The sequence below is a fragment of the Aotus nancymaae genome, unplaced genomic scaffold (genome assembly GCF_030222135.1).
Source record: "Aotus nancymaae isolate 86718 unplaced genomic scaffold, 86718_ANA_hifiasm-v0.15.2.pri h1tg000022l_1, whole genome shotgun sequence".
Classification (NCBI taxonomy): Eukaryota; Metazoa; Chordata; class Mammalia; order Primates; family Aotidae; genus Aotus; species Aotus nancymaae.
This window is the reverse complement of record NW_026988435.1, coordinates 43,871,339-43,886,375: the sequence shown is the minus strand read 5'-3', so window position 1 is coordinate 43,886,375 and position 15,037 is coordinate 43,871,339. Positions and strand designations below refer to the sequence as shown.

Here is a 15,037-nt window from a genome sequence, read left to right as displayed (position 1 = left end):
TCATACTGTGCACATTTTCCAGGACATTGCAAGGATAAAATGAGGTGAGCCACGCAAAGGGTTTCACATGCCCTTTGAGTGCCCAACACTCAATCAGCAAATCAAGGTCAGTTCTTTTTTTTCTTTTTTTTTTTTTTTTTTTTTTTTTTTGAGACGGAGTTTCGCTCTTGATACCCAGGCTGGAGTGCAATGGCGCGATCTCGGCTCACCGCAACCTCCGCCTCCTGGGTTCAGGCAATTCTCTTGCCTCAGCCTCCTGAGTAGCTGGGATTACAGGCACGCGCCACCGTGCCCAGCTAATTTTTTGTATTAGTAGAGACGGGGTTTCACCATGTTGACCAGGATGGTCTCGATCTCTTGACCTCGTGATCCACCCGCCTCGGCCTCCCAAAGTGCTGGGATTACAAAGGTCAGTTCTTAATCTTATAAACCATTTCTTAGACTCCTGTCCCTCGTTGTTGTTTCAAGCTGATTTCTTGGCTCACCTTTCCTAGTCCTCTGTAATACAACCTTTGATGAATTCTTTCTCTAAAGCCCAGGAGCTGCCACTTCTCACTCAAAGGAGCTGGTGGCAAACTGGCTTTGACTTTCTTGTTCTTTCAACCTCAGTAATTGTTTTATTTCATTGTCTTAAACGGTTTACCATTTCAAGTGGTTCCATCAGATTTCTTCTTGCTGGGACTGCCTCCTTGTTTTCAGCCTCACCTACAGTCAGCTTAATTTGGGGAGCCTAGATGGCTTCTCCCGAAGAACAAACTCTTATTTGCATATGCTCAGTCCGTATTTTCAATCCAGGTTTTCCAAATAATTTCATACTAAGAGGCTGAGAATCGAGCGAATGCACTATGATTAAAATAGGATTTGCCAAAATAATTAGGTGGTCCTTTACATTCAAGTGCTCAGGTATGAGAATAGTTTTGCAGTCTGCTTTACCCATCTTAGTGTAGATGACAAAAAATCTTTCCAGAAAAAAAAAAAAAAAAAACCAAAAGCTTTTTTGAAGCTCCTACAAGGTATACGGCTGCACACCTTTTCCTATCTTCAGTTGGAGTCATTGTGTTAGCATGAAAGTCTCTTTTTTTAATAATGGAAATTGCTGTAATTATAATCACTTTAGAACACTGTTATTATTATTAATAAGACCAAATTGCACATTCAAGCAGATGCTGGTTGAAAGAATTGTTCAAAAGTTCTACTGTTCGAAAGAGCCCATATAATGGGATCAGCCACAAACCTGGCAGTCATCTCCATGCCAACGTGGCCCTGCCCGCCAGCACACGGGTCCTGCAGCTCTCACACAGGCTTCTGGGCACATGCCCGTGACTCCTCACAGAGTCACTGGGCAAACAATGGACCTCCAGTTCCTGATTAAAGCGTTCAGGGAACAAAAGCATACTTCCAGCAGTTGACTTTCCCACAGGAGACGGGGAGCTGGAGAGCTGTGGTTGCTGTTGACCCTCTCCTCTCGAGGTGTCTCCCATGCACACCTGGATCCAGCTCTTCATTCTGTCGCTCATTCAGTAGTGCCCAAGGAAGGAGGAGATGGGGGAACAGCAGGGAGTACGGGAGGATCCAGTTGCAGTCATAAAGTTCCTAACACTTTGGGGTATAAGTTCAGGGTTCTCTGGCTAGAAAGGGTAGTTTGAGCCAATACCAGAGAGATCAGGAGGTATGAAGGGAAGGAAGTCATCATCTGCCTGGTGGTTCAGAATTTGGCTTCTGAAGTTCAGCTCCTTGGGTTTCATTTTTGGCCCTCCCTTTCTCTTGCCCTGGAAAGTCACTCAGTCCCTCCAAGCTTCAGTTTTCCCATCCCCAAATGCATATAAGAACCCTGAGGGGTGGTGGGTGGTGGAGATTCCTGGGGAAAGCACCCCTAAAGCACACAGCACAGGGCTTGTCACTGAGCTTTCAGACATTGTGTATGACTATTACTTAATTCTTGAAAAATTCTTGGTTATTTATTGCTTGAATTTACAATTCCATTTTTTCTCTCCACCTAAGCAATTTTTATTTTAGGCTTCGGAGAATCAGCAGAGAATAAATGCATGACTCCTGGCCATTAATAGAGCAGGAAAGCTCACTCCAGGTTCAGAAGTCACCTCACTGCTGCCCCCTCTAGCTGGCTGACGACACCCTGCTGGTGGTCAGAGACATTTCAGAGCAACACAGGCAGACAGTGAATCTTAATGCAGTAGTCAGTAAAGCCTGAGTTTACAGTAGGCATTTGGAAAGATTTTGCTATAAAGCGGCTTATTGCTAAATCAAGCCAGGAAGGAGGTATGGGATATTTCATTCCCCATCACATGTAAAAATTAAACCCTTCTCTGTGAAAGCAGCCCTCCCTGGAAACATGCTAATGCTTGAGAAGTAATCTTGAATGAACTGCTGCCTTGGTTATGGTAAAGACAGGAGCCTAGGTACTCAGTAACATTTCTATTAACTAAATTAATTAAACCTCATTTTAAAGTAAAGGTCATCGAATTAATTAACAAAGGCAAGCTATTATTTATAAAAGCTTTTTCTTTCTTTTTTTTTTGATTGCCCAAGGTATTTTTTAGTCCTTCTCCAGGCTTCTTCCTTTCCCCTTTCCTCTGGAGAGAGGGTTTCCGGGCTTAGCACAGCCCTCGGACTACCCAAATTTAGTTCTAGTAGAGACAATTCCCTCACATCAAAGCATACATCTCAAATGGGGAGTCATGCAAGGCCTGTTCCAAAAGATTCTCTGTAGGTCACCGAAGAAGTTCTTCCTCAATAGCCTGTGATATCTACAAGGTTCTCAGCACCAGGCGCATGTTCCCACGTGGTGGCTGCACCAAGACCACATCTTAAGGCCGAGTTAAGCTCCCTCAGCTGACGGGATTCCCATTCCCTCCCTCTAACCATCCACTCCCGGAGATGGGAAAGATCATTCACGTGGCTTCCCATGACTTAGATGAAAGGCAACTAGAATCAAAGTTTGAGCAGAATACACTTTTGAAGGGGTTTCCCCCGCAAACTAATTAAACAACTACAGAACTTATTCGGCAGTTTCCTTTTTAAAAAGAATTAGCGTGGCATGTCTCTCCTCTTAAAGTCTTGAATAATTTAATGAGAATTATACAAAAAGTCATGAGTATGTTCTATTTATGGGAGAATCATAGCTAAATTAAAACCCAAATGACAATGTTAAAAATAAAAATAAAGTATCTTCAAACAGTGCATTCAATTGAGCAAATGACTTCAAATCCCACTTGCATTAGATAGTTTGAAAGTAGGAAGGGGAGCAGATCAATTGGAATTTTTTTTTTTTTTAATTTAAGATTACTGTGCTTGGGAACATTTGTTTCTTGCTACAAAAAGTGTTAGTAAATGAACATCAGAGTAAGAGAAAAAGCTGCTTGGTTTTTTATTTTTGTTTTGTAATCAGGATACCACTTGGTCCCTGGACACCTCACTTAGCTCGTATTTTTTCCCGGTAGCTGGACTGCATTTCACACTTTCTGCACAGCCGCGTGTAGATGCATCGCTCCGTGCAGAGGGGCAGGGCCGCGGGATGAGCGAGGACGCAGCTGCCAAACCAACTCGGAGAAGGGAACGTTGGCGCAGGGGGAACGCTGCTCCTCGCACGAGCAGCAAGCAAGCCACTTCAGAACCGGGTTGCTTTTAGCTGAGCTCATGCATAAATCCCTTCTAAAGGGTACTGCGCCTTTGGAAGCCCGCCACGAGCCTCTTTAGCAATGAGACAGCATAGGGGGGTGGGCGGGGGGAGGGAGAGTCTGAAGACGAGGTGATTTTCCCCTGAACAGCCCGTCGCCCGAGGCCCACCGCTCCGTCTCCCGCTGGAAGTAGGTGTCGCCCGCAAGAAGGAAATCACGTTACTGGAGGCGGCAAGTTCCAGGTCTCCTCTCCCGCCCAGCCCCGCGGAGGGGGAGCTCACAAGTTCTGAAACACTCGCGCACACCCCTCCGTGCGCCCCGGGCGGGGGCCGCGGTCCTCCACGACCCAAGAGCGAGCGCCCCCGCTCCCCCGCCCACCCGAGCCCCTCTGCGTTCCCAGCTCTTCTCTGCGGGGACAGCTGCTGCTTTGGGGCGATGCTAAGCCGCGTGGAGGCTTCTCCGTACGGCCCCCTCCCCCCAACGAGCTCGAAAAGCCCGCGGCAGCCTCCAGGGCGTGGGGCTTACCTTCTGCGGGGGGGTCCCGATCAGCATCTCCAGGTAGTAGCCGCGGCCGGAGTCCCCCTGCAGGTTGTCCACCATGGCCAAGAAGTTGGCGGAGCCCGCGGCGGACTCCAGGGCGGGCTCCAGGGCGAGCGCCAGGCCGTCCGCGCGGCCCTCGGCGGGGGTCCCGGGTCCCGAGGTGGGCGCAGCAGCGCGGTTCGTGGCCGTGGCCACCCGGAGGGGCAGCGTGAAGGGCGCGGGGGCCAGTTCCGGGGCGGCGCGCAGGAGCCACTGGGCCAGCAGAGGCAGCAGCAGCGCCCGGGCCAGCGCGCCCATGCCCACGGCGGGGCCCGGGGGGCGCGCCCGGCCCAGCCCGTCCCGTCCCGTCCGGCGGCCGCGGCTCAGCGACTCGACCGGTGCGCAGGACTGCGGGCAGGGATGGGCGCACACTGGGACGGGCGGCGGCGGCGGCGGCGGCGGCGGCGGCGGGGAGGACGGGAGGAGGGCCCAGGGGAGGAGGCTCGCGGGCGAGGAGAAGGCGGAGGCCGGGGAGGCGGGCGCGAAGGCGCGGAGCCGCCCCAGCCCGCGCAGCCAAGTTGGGCAAGTTCTTCTCCGCTGCCCCCTCTGGCGGCCGCGGCTGCCCCGCAGCGGCCCGGCCCCTCCCCCGCGGCCAAGGTCACAGCTGGGCGCGGGGGCCGCCGGGGTCCACCTGCGCCCGCCCTGAGCACCCTCGCCGAGCTGCGGCCGCGCCTCTTCCCCGGGAAACTCGAGTCCCGAATTTCCTCGGAACGCGCCCCGGCGGCCGCGGCCAACGGATGTGACGAGGCTCATCTGATACCAGGGGGGAAAGTTTCGAGAACCCTTAAAGGGGCAGCGAGGGCCTCAAGTAGCGCCCTGGCCCCGCGCGCGTGGTTGTCCCCGGGGGTCTCCTCGCCCCGCCGCGGCGGCGGGGGCTGCCGGGGCTGACTTGGGGGTCAACGAGGAGAGCGCCAGATTGGGAAGGAGCTGCGAGCCTCGCGCGCGTTTCCGAGTCGGAGCCTCCCCTCGCCAAGCGCCTCCGCCTCACTTCAGCCGCGGGTCCGGCTGCTTTCGAGGCGTTTCCCGTGCGTTGCCCCACCAGCCCCCGCCCCAGGTCCTGCCCGTTCCCCGGCTTCATCCCGCGGCGGCCCCTGGGTGGGTTTAAAGAGGTCTGAGTGGGGGCAGGGAGGGTGGCGGGTGGAAGGAGGCAGGGGGAGGATGCGAGAGCTTTGGAGAATATTCCCTAAAAATCCTGGGGGAGGTGGGGGGCGTGGCTGCTACTGGCGGCTGACCCCAGCCTCGGTGGCCCCCCTTACCCCCTCTGTTGCCCGCAGCTGGCTTCGAACCCGGGATTCCCCCGAACCACCTCTACCCTACCCCTGCCCCCTTCGTCCCCTCCGCAGCACCCCTGTCCGTAATGCAGGCCAGATGCTGCTGGGACCTGCCCTCTCCCTTCGCACCGGGGCCCTCAGGCCACCTAGGAAGTTGCTGTCAGGATCCCAAATCAGGGCCGCGAGTCCACTCTGCTGCCATCCCTGCTCCTCTCCCCCACCTCCCCTCCCTTCCCCGGCCAGTTCTCCGCGGGCTATCTAATTAATACTCGCTTAGCCACAGACACTAAGACGCAGAAAAGCGTTCAGTAATGCAAGCAACGAGGGTTATTTTATTTTAGATACTAAAGGCAGGGGGGACAATTATACAAGCTAAAGTCCATCGATTTCTACAGAAACAAGGAATAGAAAAATCTTTCTACCTCCTCCAGCTGAATTATGTTGGCTGTTTTAAAAACAAACAAGCCCATCTTCAAACAGTGGGGAGTTAGCAGCCAAGCTTCCCCAACTCACTGCAATTTTCAGCTCCTTCTACTCAAGATTTGATTTTTATTCCTGTGTTCCCAATTTTAGAATCACATCTAGCTCTGCAAGGGACCCTTATGTCAGAGATGTTCAACTGTATTGATTTTCAGATGACTTTAACTATAAATCACACATCCCCCAAACTGTATCTCAACTTTAACAAATCCTCAGCTCCATGAAGAAAGACATAGCAGGATCCCATGGTATAACTTAAATTGATATTCTCCATAAATTTGCATAGTTATTCCACAGCCATTGTATTCATATATTCACGTTTCAGATTCAAGGTTGTAGAGGAAGTGTGATTTTTTTTTTTTTAAATGATTATTTATACTCCTTGGTGTCCAGTCTTGAGGGGTTCAAAAAGACATTCAGACAGCTCTGGGAAGAATATAGTCTTTCTGAAAAGCACGTGAAATGTATTAGGGCCATTGATAAAGAGGCTATGGGACATATAAGTTCAGTACTAGAGACATTTGCTCTCTCTAATAATTAAAAGCCACAGGGGAAATTTTTTAAAAATCAAGTCTAATTAAGGTTTGCACTTGAAATTTCTGTCTCAGTCTAGGGCGAATATTCCTGAGCTTTTCATTTTAAGAGGGACGGTTTGGCCGGGCGCGGTGGCTCAAGCCTGTAATCCCAGCACTTTGGGAGGCCGAGGCAGGTGGATTACAAGGTCAAGAGATCGAGACCATCCTGGTCAACATGGTGAAACCCCGTCTCTACTGAAAATACAAAAAATTAGCTGGGCACGGTGGCGCGTGCCTGTAACCCCAGCTACTCGGGAGGCTGAGGCGGGAGAATTGCCTGAACCCAGGAGGCAGAGGTTGCGGTGAGCCGAGATGGCGCCATTGCACTCCAGCCTGGGTAGCAAGAGCGAAACTCCGTCTCAAAAAAAAAAAAAAAAAAAAAAGGGACGGTTTGGGTTTTGGAGGGGAAATGATGCATAAGATCCAGGGATGGAGGAGCACGGGGCGTCAACGGATGGCAGACGTGTCTTGTCAGAGAATAGTGCAAGCTGAAGGGACAGCATTGGGTGACTGTCTCCTTGGTTGTCTCTGTTTCCACGAATGGTTTTAGAGCACGATCCCTATTCAGCACTGTAGTGCTGGGTAGATTTGGGAGATGGTAATTTTACTTTACAGGTGTTTGAACTGAAACAGTAAGTGGCAGCCCTCTCATGGAACAGCATTGATTTTTAAATCATATCAACCTGAATCCACCTTAAAGCACTACCCTGAGAATCCCTTCCCATCGTATGAGTGAGCGATGCAGGGGAGAGAAAGGAGAAGGTGAGATATATCCTCCCTGACCTCATCCCCAACATCAGAGGACATGGGATACTGCCCTGCTCTTCCTAACTGCACCAGAGCCTCCGTCTCCTTCCCTTCTCCTTACATCCTCCCTCAGCACCTTCGTTTTCAGCCACAGGCTTCCTGACTCCACCCAGGAAAACAAAAGCCCTGCAATTAGATGGGCCCTCTCTCCTTGGGAAGAACAAATACGACCATTAAGCATGTCCCTGGACAGTGGAGGGTGAAGAAGGATCTCATCCTCCAGCCCAAAGGGCTAATGGAGGATTCCTGGTAGGAACCTGTGGCGCTCAGCCAGAAAGAGTCACCATCCGTGTTCCACTGGTTTGTGTCTCTCACTGCTAAGCTCTGAGTTCCTTTTATACCTGCAATTGTAACCGAGCCTATGTTAGATGAATCATAAGGCGTTTGTTTTACTTGTTTTCCTTTGTCGTGGTCCTTTGCTTCCTCCTTGCATGTGTGTTTGCACATAGTCCTTTTGGTGGAAGGGAGTCACTTGTCATTCATTAACTTTATATCCCAGCCCCGAGGCTGCCCACGAGATTAGTGAACGTGTTTTTCTTTTAAAGAACAATGATCCTTAGGTCAGGCAGACCTCTTTGATGTCATCCAGAAGTTTGATCAGGCTGGGCCAAGGAACCCAAACAGCTTTGATCATTGGGGTTCTTACCTCCCACATACTTACCTTTCCCGTACAGGCCCCAGCTGTGGTCCTGAACTGATTCAGAACTTTCAGTATATATTTCTGAGGCCTTTAAAAAAAAAAATGATCCTTTGATATAGCTACTGAAAAGTTCTGGAAACAGTGAGTATCCTTAGTAACAAATTAGGGTTACTAAATATCACTTCCCTCCAGAGAGAACCAGGGCTTTCTGGAGAAGGATGATTTCATAAACTGAATAAGATAACCCCAGAATATCTCATCGCACCAGAAAGCAAGGATGTTATCAAAGACTTCTGAGGTCCTGTCATAAGCTGGGGCAAAACTGAGACAATTTAAACATCATTAAAGGCAGAAACTACAATGCCTCAGAATACTTCAATTATGTTGAAATCTATTTGCTCATAATGTTCTTTTAAAAACTACATTGATTATCTTTGAAGAATGCTTAGAAGCCCAACTCATTATTTTTAAAAGCTGGAAAAAAAAGGAAAGGAATCAAGCATTTATTATCTTGACTTTCTTGTATAAACTATACCTCAGTATAAGCAAATAGTTGATGAAGGAGAGTTTCTCTTTGTAAAAGTATTGCAGCTAATAAATGAAGAAGGGACAGTAGAATTAGAATGTTGCCATTCTGCTTTCCTTAATGAATTAATGGATCTAGACACTAAATGTATGTGGCTGATGAAATATTAGAGAGCGAGGGAAAGAGAAACACCCTGACATTCTAATCTTCCTGATGGAAATCCACAATGCTACCAACCTATGACATGTTATAAAGAGGAAAAAAAAAAAACCTGAATCTGAACAAGCTTGTACATCACACGTTAGTAATCTGCCTCCTTGGGGCCAAATCTGGCCAACTGCCTGCTTTTATAAATAAAGTTTTATTGAAACACAGCCATACCCATTTGTTTAAGACATAGCAACAAAGACTGAATGGCCCACAAAGACTAAAATACTTGCTATCTAGCCCTTTTCAGTGAAAATCTGCCAACCCTTGCTATATAGATCAAAAGAATCCCAGCACCCCATCAGTCTATTGCAATAGGTGGACCTTGTTTGAGTCCTGATTTGAACAAAATGACAAAGTTGTTTATGAGGCATTTAGAGAAATTTGAATACTAGTTGGATGATATTATGGAATTATTGTTAATATTTTAGGTATGATAGTGGTATTGTGTGTGAGAGAGCCCTTATCTAGGGGAGACATATGCTGCCATATTTATGGATGAAATGAGACTGGTTTCAAAATAATGTGGGTTGGCAAGGAACATTTCAGGCAGTATTCTCAGCTATTTGATACAAATAATGACCCTATCAGCAGACATTATTACGCTCATTTTACAGATGAGGAACTGAGGCACAGAATCGATGGTGGTTGGTGAGAGCTGGGGATGGTATTGAGAACCTCAGGTCTGGTTTCGGAGCCTGTGCTCTTCATCATTAGCCAGGGGCACCCCTTTGAGGTGACCTTTCTGGGGCTTATGGTCTGCCCCAGCTGGAGAGTGCTCCAGAATGTCACCTGCACAGCCAAGACACAGAAACTGCAATAGGCCAGTGGAACCCTGCAGGCTGCATCCATAACCAGGTACTAAACAGACATATGCTGAACCATCCCTGTGCCAGGCTCCACGCTCGAGGCAGGCTCACATGGGCAAATAACACCCAGAAAGCCCCTTCCATCAGAAATTACAATTTGGCAGGAGACAGACTGACTGTAAATACGTTTCCTTTTTTGGGAACACCACTCTAGCTTCTAGGTGGAGGAGAGTTGGGGGTGGTGAGGCTGGAGACAGGGAGACCGATTGGGAAGCTGCTGCAAGGATCCGTGAGGACAGTGGCGATGGGCGTGGGAGGGGGAATTTAGCATTTAGTGCTTAGGAGATAAAACCTTCACAGCACAGGGAAGAAGCATCATAGGACTCTCATGTGACGGGAGCACTCGACATACAGCCATCTGCATAATAATCTCTCCTGTTTGCATGGTGCTGGTGCTGTTCAATTTTCAGAGCAATATCACAAATCCTGCCTCATTTTGCTCCTCAGGCAGTGGGAGGCAGGGATGGTAGGGATGATAATTTAACTTGTAAAAGGAAATTGAGGGACAGGAACACTGAGCTCCCACCATGTCCTGAGACTCTTATTCTCTAACACTCCCAGGTAGGCGCTATGCGCCGGCATCACAGAGGAGGCTGTGGAGGCACAGAGTTGATGACTCTGTCTGAAATCACAGTGAGGAAATGATGAACCCAGATTTGAACCCAATCCGCTCCAGAAGCCTAAGGTTTTTTTCCCCTAACCCATGTTGCCTTCTTCAAATGACTAATTAGATACATTTGGGAACAGAAGGAAGTAGGGATTCACCTCGCACTTCCTTTAAAGAACAATCTTTCCTCATGTATTTAAAATGGAGTCCCATTTACAGAAAGCCGTGCATGCTTTCAGGAGCATATCAGTTGGATAAATAAGGCCCATTACTATGATATTACATCAGCAAGGTCCCAGCTAGGAAAGGCTCTACCTAGAGAGGCAGATGGCTAAAATCACAGAGGTTTCCAAATGTCTGTTTACCATCAGCCCTCCTGTTTTAATGAGTGTGGAGATACTCCGTCGAAGGCACAGAGGCTCAGAGCCCCAAGATCTGGGGTCAACTTCCGATTCTGCTTAGACCATTGGCAAGTTCCAGACAATTTTCTGCCCCCTGAGCTTTGGTTTCCTTATTTCCATTTCTATTGCCACCTCCAAGGCATGTTCTCGTAGATTCAATGTGAATGGCCCCACCTGAAGTTGTGTGTCAGTACCGCTTAGTTGACTCACTGTAGTAGGCTTCCTGTGAGGATGAAATTCTATTCTACAGTCTCTCAATTCTGCTTGTTCCTAGTTTAACCACTCCAAAGCCAGGACACAGATGCCACTGTAGCGTCTTCTATTCTCCGTGCCATTGCCATGGCGTGGTAAGGGTAGGAATATTGTAGCAATTCCTGGTGCCATGATGGGAAACCACCTCTCCTGACATTTTAGTGACCAAATGACTAAGGATCAATTGAGAAGGGGTCTAAAACCTTTCTGTTGACAGCTTCTGAAGATGTCAAGAGAGCCCCAGCATAAACACTTGCAGGAAGGTATCAGGGGCTGGGGGTGTTCTGGAAACTGTAGAAAACTGCGTGTGGTGAGGAGGACAGTGTCCCCCAAGGATGTCTGTGTCCTAATCCCCAGAGCTAAGAAATAAGGTACCTTACATGGTAAAAAGAACTTTGAAGATGTGATTCAAAGAAGGTTCTTGAGATGGGGAAGTTGTTTTCGTTAATCCAGATGCTAGCCAAAGCTAACCAAGTGTATCCTTAAAACCAGAAGACCTTCCCAGCTGTGCTCAGAGGGTGCCATGACTGTGGAAGGCTGGTGGATCAGAGAGATGCAACATTGCCGGCTTTGTAGCCGGGGTAGGGGCCATGAGCCAAGGAATGCAGCCTGCTTGAGAAACTAGTAACAACAAAGAAGCAGACGCCAGAAACCAAAGCAGTCCTGTGACCCCTTGACAGCCCAGTGAGGCCTGTGGCAGACCTCTGACCTGGAGAAGTGGAAGACAAGGTTTGCTTTGTTGTTGTTGTTGTTGTTTGTTGTTGTTGAGATGGAGTCTCGCTCTGTCACCCAGGCTGGAGTACAGTCACGCTACCTCAGCTCACTGCAGCCTCCACCTCCCGGGTTCAAGCGATTCTTGTGTCTCAGCCTCCTGAGTAGCTGGGATTACAGACATGGACCACCACGCCTGGCTAATTTTTAGTAGAGACTGGGTTTCACCATGTTGGTCAGGCTGGTCTCAAATTCTGACCTTATGATCCGCCCACCTTGGCCTCCCAAAGTTCTGAGGTTATAGGTGTGAGCCACCACACCCGCTGTTTGCTTTGTTTTAAGCCACGAAGGTTGTGATAATTTGTGAGTGCAGTGTATAGAAAACTCATACACCACTCTTAGGAAATTCTCTATCATCTGACATCTTAATGGCACAGAAGATTATATTGCATGGAAAAACATGGATATTGATGACTCCAAGTCCAAAAGTGATTCAGAAGAGTTAACCTGAGTGTGGAAAGTGTTAGGAATAATTTAACAATTGATTTCACCTATATTTAATGTTTATATAACAATGTCTAAATAGGGCCCAGCCTTCTTCATACATACAGAACAAAAATCCTAAATAATAATAAAGTATCATGGTTTAATGGTAGCATGCTTTTTTAGTAGTACATGAAAAGAAGGTTCTTTCGGTCAAGGCATGTATATATCTTAGTATGGTTAGAGGTGGTGGAACTGGGCAACACTTGGTACATAGCAGTCACTCAGCAGACACTACTGTTCCTTTCCTGAGAGTGTCGTCTAGGATCTTTTCCTTTGAGACGGAGTTTCACTCTTGTTGCCCAGGCTGGAGTGCAATGATGAGACTTCCACATCTCAGGTTCAAGTGATTCTCCTGCCTCAGCCTCCCAAGTACCTGGGATTCCAGGCATGCACCACCAAGCCCAGCTAATTTTGTATTTTTAGTAGAGACGGGGTTTCTCCATGTTGGTCATGCTGGTCTCGAACTCCCGACCTCAGGTGACCCGCCCACCTTGGCCTCCCAAAGTGCTGGGATTACAGGCGTGAGCCACTGTGCCTGGCCCGTCTAGGGTTTTAAGCCTGTGAACCCTGTGGCTATGTGTATCTGTGACTTTTGGGGTGCCTGTATCGACTGTCTGCCTTCCTTCTTGCTTCTTGGGCTTGCTGAATGCCTTCTTTTTCCCACTCTGTGACTGCGCTATTCCACCCTTCCCAATGCACCACGACAACTTCCGTTTCTTTTCTTTCTTTTATATTTACTGAGACATGGTTTACAGGAAGGCAAGTTTCACTTTTTTAGGTGTATAGTTCTTTGAGTGTTTAATTATATATAAATTTATTTATCTCTATACATATTAAAGTATCCCCCCCGTACTTTTGAGGTACCAGTGGTTTTGGGTAACATTGATGAATTGTGCAGTGGTGAAGCCTGGGTGAGAGGATGGAATCCTGTGGAATTCACAGTGGCTGTCAGATCATCATGATTAATTGGTATTAATGCCAATGCAAGCAGGAAAGAGGAATCCTGGAGTGGCAAAAATCCGAAGTGAGTTGCTGCCCACGACAGACGGACTCCTTTGGCAGCACAAGTGTTTCATGAATGTGCTGTGTTTATTTGGCCATTTTCTGAAAGGCTTCATCTCTCTCCTTCCCTGATAAAAGTCTGGAAGAAGGCCAATTGAAGCTAGTGCCCGCAAAAGTGTCTGTTTTCACAGGAACCATTTGGAGATCGTTCTTTGTGCAGCTTTGTGAGTTGATCAGAGGAAAAAAGTAAAACAGTGAAGGAGGGAGGGAAGGGGGAAAGTAAGGGAGAAAGGGCAAGAGAAAGTGCAAGTCAGACTGCAGGGCGCTGCGTGTTCACACCCTCCCCGGGAGACTCGGTGTTCAGCAGGGTTTCTGAACCCCTGGCTGGTCCTGTTTAAATTAGATCAATTTAATTAGATCAAGTGCTTTGGGGCATCTGTCCTGGCAGGGCCCTTAGCAGACAGCAGGAACCCCAAGAGAAGAGGGCGGTGCTGCAGTTCACCTTACCATGCTGATGCTGTGATGTTAAAAAGGTGGGAGAAGAGGGCCCTAGGCAGCTGTGAAATGCTCAGTCGTGCTCAGCCTTGCATGTGCTTCTCTGGACCTTCCAGTGCCCTCTCAGAGACAGCCCTAAGATCTCACTAGTGCAGAGGCCAGAAGTGGGGTTAGGGATCAGGAAAGGTAAACTTGGAGCAGTTGTGGTAGAATTAATGAAAAAACCTCAATAATTCCACCAGAATGCCACAGAATGTGACTATCCAGCCTTGGACTGCAGATTGACCTTCCACAGTCACTTGGCTGGCTCACAATGGCAGCTGCCACCCGGCACATTGGAGCTCAGGCTTTATCCCGCCTGCCTCTGTCCTACCTCTGCACCCCACCCAAAGGGGAGTATGCCAGCTGCCCCTGCCCACAATTCCATTCCCTTTACTGTCTCCCGAAGACTCCCACTAAACTACTAACAGAGCCCACATTAGCTGCCCAGATTCATCCACCTAAGCTGGTACATATCAATATGTGTAGATGGTAAAAAGACCCCAGCACATGGGATCTGCAGCTAAGGGAGCACCACTGAGCTGAGAGGGCCCTGAACAGCCTAACAAATCATTCTACTATTTCCTCACCTCAGGGAAATTTTAGAAGCTATTATATCAAGCAAATAAGAGCTTTTACTTAAAAAAAAATAAAATAAAAGAGCAATAGGAAGTCAAAAAAAAGCATCACTGGAGATAAAAGTATATTTTTTGAGAGTAAAATAAAAACTGAGTAGATGCAGTAAATGGCAGAAGGGACTGAGCTAAAAAATCTGATGTCATGAAGTATTCGCTTAGTGTAATTTAAGGCATTATCGTAGCCTCTGAACCAAAAAAAAAAGAGAGATGGAAATGAAGAAAGGAATTTTTATGATGAAAAGAAATCTAGGAGACTCTTCCTTCCATGTCATAGGAGTCCAAGAAAAGAGAACAGAAATGGTGGAGGTAAAACAAAGATCAAAGGAACGAAAAGTTTTCCTTGAGCTGAAGACATTAGCTCACCAATGCTTACCAAATGCTTGGGGAGTTATTTTAAAAGACACTTAAGAATTCAAAAGATAAAGAGAAATTGTTTAAATGTGTGTCTGACTGGCACGAGACTCTCTCCAGAAGACTAGATGGTAGCAAACAGTAGAGCAACAGATCCCAGAGAAAGAGACACACTCCAGAATTATATATCCAGCCCAACTATCTCTCCTGTGGGAGGAAGCAGAAAAAGTATGGTTTACCTTCCATATGCCATTACTAAAAAGTTCTTACTAAAAAAAATGCATTAACCCAATAGACAAAATGAATCAGAAGGAGAAATTCTAGAAAAGGAAGGTGAAGTATCTGAAAAACAATAGTGTAAGTGAAACAAATGAATCTGAACAATCGTCGATAACATGACCAGAAA

General features: G+C 47.8%; 1 protein-coding gene across 1 annotated transcript in view; it reads right to left on the bottom strand.

Moving 5' to 3' along the window:
* The window catches only part of BACE2 (beta-secretase 2), a 106,072-nt gene extending 101,600 nt beyond the window's left edge, over window positions 1-4,472 (bottom strand). The window contains exon 1 of the mRNA XM_012445126.3: window positions 4,161-4,472. Within this exon, the coding sequence (XP_012300549.3) occupies window positions 4,161-4,472 (312 nt within the window). The remainder of the gene's footprint in view (window positions 1-4,160) is intronic.
* Window positions 4,473-15,037: the final 10,565 nt, after the last annotated feature.